This window comes from Halyomorpha halys, unplaced genomic scaffold (genome assembly GCF_000696795.3).
Source record: "Halyomorpha halys isolate HHAL.00 unplaced genomic scaffold, Hhal_1.1 Scaffold69.1, whole genome shotgun sequence".
Classification (NCBI taxonomy): Eukaryota; Metazoa; Arthropoda; class Insecta; order Hemiptera; family Pentatomidae; genus Halyomorpha; species Halyomorpha halys.
Window position 1 is genome coordinate 59,433 of NW_027108206.1, and position 9,504 is coordinate 68,936.

Below are 9,504 nucleotides of genomic sequence, written 5' to 3' on the forward strand. Positions count from 1 at the left end.
TATAAAAATATATAAAATGTGCCATATATGTGTGCCTTTCCACTCAAGTCACCCTGGATTAAATTTTCATTGAATCCTTTACATTTAAACTTGAGTTGTCCCCGGAGTAGCAATGCAGCTTTATTCACATTCACATTCACATTCATATTTATAGAAATAATAAACATTCAAAGATATGAAAAGTATGAATATGAATATATTAATGAGGCTGTGTGTTTTTTTCATCTTAACAGGCTTAAAGCTTTTTTATGAACTCAGTATGCCCAGCCGAATTTATGCTTTTTTGCAACCTGAGAAACTTAAGGCTTTGATGCTGACTTCAACTTCGATAAAATGAGGGCTTCGTGTGCCCAATCATCGTTTGTTTTTAAAGAACTAGAGAGACTTAAGACTTTGAAGGAGCTGAACGTGTGCCGTTTTGTTTTTTATGAATTTTGTTTACACTTTTAGTTACCTTCTAACTGTCTACCTTTAGGTACCTCTTTGTTTACATTTTACATTATTTCTTTCAAGTTGTAGAAAACCAAAATGGTGGTCAGACACAGTCTACAAAATTTAAAGTATCTCAAGTTACAGAACAAAATAGCAGCTAGAGATACTCTGGTTGAACTTGGTGACTTTTCAATATGTTTTGTAAAAAAAAATGGTGGTTAAACACACTCAGACCTTAACTTCTTAAGTTGCAGAAGAACAAAATGGAGGCTGGATAAAATTAGACTCTACTGGTTGGTTACCTGAATTTTAAAAAGGTGTGTTTAGATTATGTAAATAAAATGGTACTAACATACAATCAGCCCTTACAAAACCTTAAGTCTATCAATTGCATAAAAAATGAAATGATGGTTGGGCACACTTAGCCTCTATAAACTCTATAGACTCTTTGAGGTTGGTACCTAACCCTTCAATATATATCAATTCATCCTCATCAATATATTGGTGATTCACACTTTTGGATATACTTGCCTGTTAATTCAAACATGAATATATATTCGTATTCAAAGATATATTCATATTTATAAATATAAATATTCATAAATAAGTGTAAATATTCGTACTTGTACATTCATATTTGTGAATACAAATATTCACAAATATGAATATATGTTGGTTGGGAAGGATAAAGCAGGACCTAATTTTTCCTATTTTGAACTTTTCCTGACTTGGTTTGTGTTGTAAATAAAAAACATAATTTAATTAGTTTCACTTCTTTCCTTTTCCTAAATGTAATAAGATTACATTAGAAAATCATCATCACATATGCTACAACCTGGTGCAGATCTTCACCACAGTAAGACATCACTACCATTGATCTCTGTCTAGTGCAAGGGTATGCCAAACTCTTGTTTCCTGAAATTTCTGTGCCTTGGCTTCAAACTCGTCTGCCCATCTCAGTTGTGGTTGTTCTCTCTTTCTTTTTCCTTCCACATACCCAAACAATAATTTCTTAGTAAGTGAGTCACCATCTATTCTTACAACCCATATGATTTATTTTAGAAAATAAATGACCAAAACATTTCACTAAATCTTGTTTGTTGATTTTTGAGCTACTGAATCAAGTATTAATTTTTTTAGCTCAGAGCTTCAATATGCTACTATTCTGAATCTCCTACAACCAAAATTTCATTAAAACACACACTTACTACATTGAGGGTTTAAAAAGCATACATGGTGTATCCTCAGGTAGCAGATTAGATATAGAGGAAAAATAGAAATATTCAAGAGTTATAGAAGACTTAATCAAAATAAAATACTCAGCATGGACCAAACAGAATAGGAAAAGGAAACTCAAAAAATAAACCATGTATATCTTGTCATCATATGAGGAGCCTTATGGTGTCTGCATACAAACACTCTGCAGAGGGATAAGGTGGTCCATTCCGGTTACCATGGCAAAATGGGCATAAAAATGGAGAATAAAAAAAATTACATTAATGAAATTAGAATTAAATACAACAAAAGATGGTATCATAAATTATCAGAAAAAAAATGTGAGAGCAGCATGTATTTCACCATGATGAAATCGAATGGTTAAATCCAATCGAATGGTTAAACATCTAACCTGTTTGAATAAAATCCTTAGATGAACTATCAACAAATGATAATAGAGCAGATAGATATTCCTAAAAGTTTAGTCAAGATATTATAATGCTGATTCCTAAGAAACAAGAAAATCAATTGGAACTGCAAAACTTTCATCCAATCATCTGCCTCAAGAGATATAAGATGTCAACCTTCATTCTTACAAGCAAAATTAAATATCTTCTGTGACCCAATGATTTGGCTGCAGGATAGGAGCCCAGGAATGTAAAGAATTATAGATCAAAGTTCTTTTGCATAGCTAATATAATAAAAGGACTTTGTCAATAGCATGGATTGATTACAGAAACTATTCAACTCAGCCCCTCATTGGTGGCTGTCAAAACTCCTCGATATGTGTAAAACATATTAGCATTTAAAAGAACTTCTGAGGAAATTGATGGCCAACTGGAAAACAATATGAGACATAAGTGGTCATTGGACACTTTGACGTACATTGCCATTTCGATAGGTTTATACAAGAAGCCCTGGTTAACCCCCATATTTTGATCTAATGAATGCTCTATTTTTTAGTTTATTGAACTGAAAGTGGAATGAAAGTAAAATAAAATTTAATGTATTGAGTACATTGATCAGTCACAGATTTGATGGACTATTTGAAAATTTATGAAATGAATAAATCTCAGCTCAGTCTGTGACAGTAAACCCATTCTAGCAATTCCATACAGGTGTTGAGAAATGTATAGTTCTTTATGTGGTAAGATAAAACCAGGTAATTTTGAAAACATGTTTGGAGAAAAACTGCTTACTAAGCAGCTTCAAAAGGGAAATATGTTGAACATGTACAAATATCTTTGGAAAGAATAATATGTTAAGATAAAGAATATGGATGTAAAAATAAACTAACATAGCCATTGAAAAAGAGATTAATTATTATCCTACCAACATATCTATCTTCTGGATCAATAACACATATAAATGTGTGTGTTTTACCAGGCATATCCACAGCTCTGGAGCTCTAAGAAGGTCCACATGAATCCAAGAAATAAAAGACTGACATGAGTATAACTGACTCCAGAATATACCACCCACCTCTGTCAAGGTCGTAAGACTTAATATGCAAAGAAAGAACAGAAGGTATGACAACATTGAAGAGGCATACCAAAGACAAGAACAGTATTTTAGATAAAGGGAGGCGCCATTGTATAAGATAATATGCAACTTTAACCATGGGCTCTCATCTCTACAATCAGGTTCTTAGGTTTCCATCATCATTACTGTCAAAGACCAACTGAAAGAATGGGAGATGTTTATACATTTTTTAAACAGCTGTGGCAAACTGAATAGATAAAATATTGTTTACTAGCTAGTTGTTTGTATGAAGTCTCTTCCCCCAAATAGAGTTTTTTCTGACAGCAATCAGTTCTTAACAATAGAAGCTTATTAGTGATAACCCCTCCATTCATCTTCTGTCCAAGAAATTTTTTTTCAAAGGTGTTCAAAAATAAATAATAATATATTAATATTTAATTTATAGGTGTACGGAAGTGGTGACCCCACCGTCCAGTCATATGACTGTATGTGTATCAGAAAGTAAAGAGGTTATTAGCAAAACAGATAAAAGGAACTTTTTTGAGCAATATCTAAACATTAGAGCATAGAGGGCCAGTCACAAAACTTATATTTCCAAAACAAAATAAATACAGGTGAACAGCATGAGTTTGGAAAATCTATATATAGAGAAACAGGTGTTAAAAAGTTTTGACAAATTCCGCTACCTTGGAAGTATGTGTAAAGTAAGTAAATCGAGATGGAGTTGCTGAGGGGATGTGATAATAAAAACTCAGCAAACATTCTCAAAATTTTAGTGTGAAAGTGATCTTGCAAGAGATACATAGGGAGACAAAGATATGGCTCTTCAAAAGCAACATAAAATCTGTACTTTTATACTCATATGAGGCATATAAAATCACTAAACAGAGGACAAAAAAAGATGCAAGCCTTTATAATTAGATATCTCACAAATATACTGAGAGCCAGTTGGTCTGGTGGCCAGAAAGTATTTCCAATGTTGAGCCTTGGAAACAATTTATAAGGTAGTAAAGCTTTGAAAATAGAGATTTTTAAGTCACGCTCACAGAAAAAATTGCACTAATACAACTTGACACAGCCTAAAATGGAACCCCCAGAACCAGTGAAGGCAGGGATGACTAAGAGAGATTTGGAGTTATAAAGTAAATTTGTGCAAATTGTTATTTTTGCCTTATAATTTATAATCTTAATCATGATCCATAAATAACAAAAACATACTAACATGTACCAAGAATACTATTGAATCAAAAAGAAAAATTTGTCAAAGTACCATACATACTTTATATTATACACAACTAAATTCCTTAAGTGACTGTTTTAATGCAACCAAATAGAGAAATCATCTAGGATTCAGTCACAATAGAAAGGTTCTGAAAGATCAACAAGAAGATTCCAAGCAAGTTACAAAAAAATGTGTGTACATAGATTTATTTATTTATGATGAATGGAATATGGTCCGGGTGCGGTAAAAAAAACAACTCAAATAGTAGATAATTATACTATTTTATTGAGCCAACGTTTCGCCCCACGTTGCAGGGCTTCGTCAGGGCTGTTTTGACGGCAACGTGGGGCGAAACGTTGGCTCAATAAAATAGTATAATTATCTACTATTTGAGTTTTTTTTTACCACACCCGGACCATATTCTATTCATCTATACACACGGTCAATCAATAATCTTCCAATTTATTTATTTACAAAAAGTTTTTCTATATTATTTTAAATTTATGTTATCTATTATGTTTTAGAAACTAGCATTCAGTATTTCTCCAGTTGATGAGCATCAGATGATGAGAGAAACACAGGTAGTGAGCAGATTCCAGTTGCGGCATTGGCTTTATGTTTGATTAATAGAAGTTATTAATTTCAAGGACATATTTTTTTATAATGATTATGTGATTATAAAAATTATGGTTGAATTTGCTTTATTGACAATTCAAATTATTAATGACAGTAGCATTAATAAACCCATTAAATATGCTACTGTGAATCAGCTAAATTATTAAATATTAATTTATTTAAAATTAATTATTTGTTTGATTGACAATTTTTCAATGAAAATGAAACTGAACTATCAGCCAACCTAATTTCTAGTTATAAAAGTATTCATCAGAAATAACATTGCATAGTTCAGAAACATGATTTTTATAGAACCGAAAAGGCTATATTCTTTGAACATATCTTATAGAGTTTGAATATATATATAAATAAGGCTATAGAGTTTTAAAATAAAACCAATCACTAGTCTTAGAAAAAAAAATCTGAAATATATAAAAGATCAGAAAAAATGTACTTAGATATACTTAAAATGTGTTTCCATTAATTTTTTATTTCTAACACATGAAGTGAATTGAAAAATGGCGAAGGCTAAGAAATTATAAATAATATCTTTAAACATTAATTAATTATGACAAATTTAAGCACAGTTCCACAGCCAAATGGTACACTAATTGTCTACGTACCTAGCCCTAATATGTAAGTTAAATTAATGTTATTGTCAGAACTGATTGAAACAGTATTAATAAATATAAACATATTTATAACATATATTAATAACTTATTATTATATTTAAATAATTTTTATTACTCAACTATTGATCATTAAATAAATTTTATGTAAATATTAATTAATGGTTAAAATACATAACATAGGTTAAACTGTATTAATTAGTTAAATAACATTACCACAAAGAAATTCTTTTAAAACATATATATAAGTATTTTTGAAAAGGTACTATCATACATATTGTTTAAACTGTAACTTTAAACAAGTTGATTAACCTTGAAGTTGATTAGATACCAAAGCATAAATGTTTTACTATTAAAATAAATTAATGTATATAAATAAGTTCCTGAATATAAATGAGAGTATGTACTGGCTAGGTAATGGGAAGCAATATATAAATTTAGTTGATTATATAAATGATCTTTTAAGTATATTTGATAGTTATTTAAGAATGATATAGTATGCAAAAATTATATTAGTATAAATATATTGAATAAAAAGAAAGAAGCATTGTTAATAGCTTGAATTTATTTATGTGATCTTAGAGCTGGGCCATGATAGTATTTTGAAGGGGTCCACCCTGAACTACAAATATTTAATCAAAGCCAATAAATTATGTTGAGCTAACAGGAAAAATTTCTACAATAATTGCACATATTAAAAAAACAAAAACATTGTGCATATAATGAAATGTTGTTTTTAAATATTAGTAAATTTATAAGTATTTAAAAGTATATGATAAAATTTAATGCAATAGTGTAGCATTTGATTGATTGATAGACTAAAAAATTACATATGATATTATTAGAGCTTATTTTATCATATCTAAAGAAAATTATAAACAAATAAATTTAACATGCTGAAACAGTTCCACAAAAATAGTTAATGCATTAACAAAAAAAAAAAAAAAATGAAACTAAATTTTATAATTTAGTCTATTGAAAATAAATTACTTTAATCACTATCATAGTTTCATTTTAAAAAAAAATTTTATATACCATTAAAATACTCAAGCTTTTATAAACACTATTACTTTAAAAACTGAAAGAAAATATTTTTAAACTGATTAATCATTCATATACCTTGATAATTTAGTTTTTGAGAACATTATTATCTATCATCAATTGCTATTTTTTTGTACATATAATTGTATTCTTACAAAAGCTTATGCACAATAAGTAGAATAAATATTAGCAAAACTTCAACCTTGTATTGAATTATTTTTTTAAAGATTGGTAACAAAGTAATACCACCTAAACCTGTAATTCTTCTTATCTTAACTATTTATTAAAATAATAGAAATAAATTAAAAAATCTTGAAGCTAATCAACCATTCTGCTAAATTTTCATTGTTTTGGGTAAATAAAAACACTCAAAATTATGAAGACTTAATGTTTTAATACAAGTTTAAACAAGCTTAAGTATATTTAAAAAAACAAAACATGTTTGAACACACAGGTTAAATAATTCTCTCTCTAATTGAGTGATTTAAATTGGTGATGTTATCTATGATGGCCCTATAGGATGTAACGAGTTTTTAAAGATATTTGACTGATGAAATAATCTTAGAATGTTTCTAAAGTAAATGAGTAAATGATTATACATATGTGTAAGCATCTAAATACAAATGTTATAGCACAAGTTCTCTTTCTTACCTCAAATGAGAGGGGAAATTTGGGTATGCTTTAAAAAATGTCATGTTGTGAGCTACATTGCTCAACACAAATATATTAAATATTTCTATAATGATGTTTAAGTGTAGATAATTGTTAGTGTTCGATCAGCCATTCGTACACAAAACTTGTTAAGTATTTAATACATATAACTACCATAAAGTAATTTAAAGATGTAAAGTTTTATTGTACATAAAAGCAGTTGCAAAAGTATTTATTTATTTTTCAATAATCATTGAAAATAAGAGTTTATGATTCAAAATAACATAAAACTGAAGTTAACAGTATAGAATGGTCTGATGTAAGTTATTAGACTTAAGATTGGGATATATATGCACATTACATTTGACTGCAATAAGATAAGATGTTTTTAAACATTAAATAATTATTATATATTTTGATATTGTTAACACCTAACACTAGATATTAATAGGTTTGTAAATCTATTAAATAAAGCAATTCATTAATTTTTCACTAATAATTAATTTTTAAATAACTATTCATGAGATTCAACAAATGTATTGCAATTCATGTAGTTTCTGAACTTCTTGAATTTCTGTGAATATTTTTAACTCATTACCTGTCAGTAAATTATAATTTTATAAAACAAAAAATTTCCATTAGGTACATGATAAGGGAAAATGTATGATAATACTGTCTAAATTAAGTCTACAATACTTTATATTCTCCATATGTATGAATAAATAAGAATGTATGGATAAATGAGCTAAAGAAAGCACACTTGGGTGCTTATATACATAATAGACTAGTAAAATACGTCATATCAGTAGAAATATTTAATTGTGATTTAGACGTTAGTTGATAATTAGATTGATGTATATAAATATGTGTTTGTTACATAGTTAAGTACAAGAGTCATTAAAAAACAGCCATTTTTTAATGATAATGTTGTAGGAATAAGACAGTTATCATCTGTGAAAAATTCAATAAATGCTTTGAAGTTTTTATTTTTATTTATTATTTCTCACCATATGTTTGGCTTTAAGCCGAAATGTATAAAGTATGATTTATTTTATTTTTTTATTTAATTACAATTTTTATTATAATTATGAGGTCCTGGGTGATTTTGGAAAATCAAAAAATAACCAAATATAAAAGAATCAATGAGGCTATCTATATAACAAAATATATTTAAAACAATGTTAATTACAAAACTGGTACAAAAAACATAAATATAAATTATGCAAATATAATGTATTGTAGTGACACCACTACTCTCTGTTGGACACTGCTCTAGCTGCCTCTAGAACCATAATAGGCCAACCTGGCGTGACTTAACTGTCGAGATGTGAACTACCATATACTTCAGCCAAACTATCTCCATGTTAATTTGTAATGATTGAGTAAATACTTTACTTGTGCATAAACACTTATTATATTATTTTAATTATTTATGTATTAATAGAATGAATAAAGATCACAATAGAATCTTCTAATCCATTATAAGCTAAAGTTTTTATATGTAGCATCTCTCGATGGCATTAGGACAATCTGTCTCACGGATTCACCTGCTCAGGCAGCAGTGAGTAATAATACACACCTATCTGGACCTACGGACTTGAACTTTGGGAAACAGCTAAACCGTCGAACATCAAACGTATCCAATCCTTTCAATCCAAAATCCTTAGAACCATAGTTAATGCACCCTACTACGTTTCCAATAGAACACTACACCATGACCTAAATATCCCTTTTGTCCTTGATCTCATACCAACCAAATTCTCAAAATTCCATATAAACCTTTCCAACCATCCTAATCCTTTGGTTAAAACCTCATCTAGTTCCACCCATCCCTACAGCTCACCTAGAAGGTTGAAACGGCAGTGGCCAAGAGACTTATTAAAGTCTCTAAAATAATAAAAATGGACAATTTGAGTTCTGGGAATGGTCAGATTCTCCACTCAAGTTGAGTGTTTGCGGCTTTAGCGCACTTGCTCAGCCTCCACTGGTTCATTACCAGTAATGCGGCGAAAGGGATAAGCTGGGATCTTTTGAGCTCTGCTCTACCCCTCACACGTGGGGGATAGAGTGGGCTAAGGGATCCTCAGGTCGATTGTGTAAATATTGTATATATTATTTTATCATTATGTTATTGTATTTATTTATTTTTCATACAGATAGTTTGATTATGTTCATCTTGTCTATTCTTTTGTTTGTATATATTTTAAGAGAGTTTT

The 9,504-nt window shown here is 29.2% G+C and overlaps 1 protein-coding gene across 1 annotated transcript in view; it reads left to right on the top strand.

The window, feature by feature from the left end:
- The window catches only part of LOC106692751 (sodium-dependent noradrenaline transporter), a 52,820-nt gene extending 47,846 nt beyond the window's left edge, over positions 1-4,974 (top strand). Inside the window, exon 16 of the mRNA XM_024363377.2 lies at positions 4,876-4,974. Within this exon, the coding sequence (XP_024219145.1) occupies positions 4,876-4,974 (99 nt within the window). The remainder of the gene's footprint in view (positions 1-4,875) is intronic.
- Positions 4,975-9,504: the final 4,530 nt, after the last annotated feature.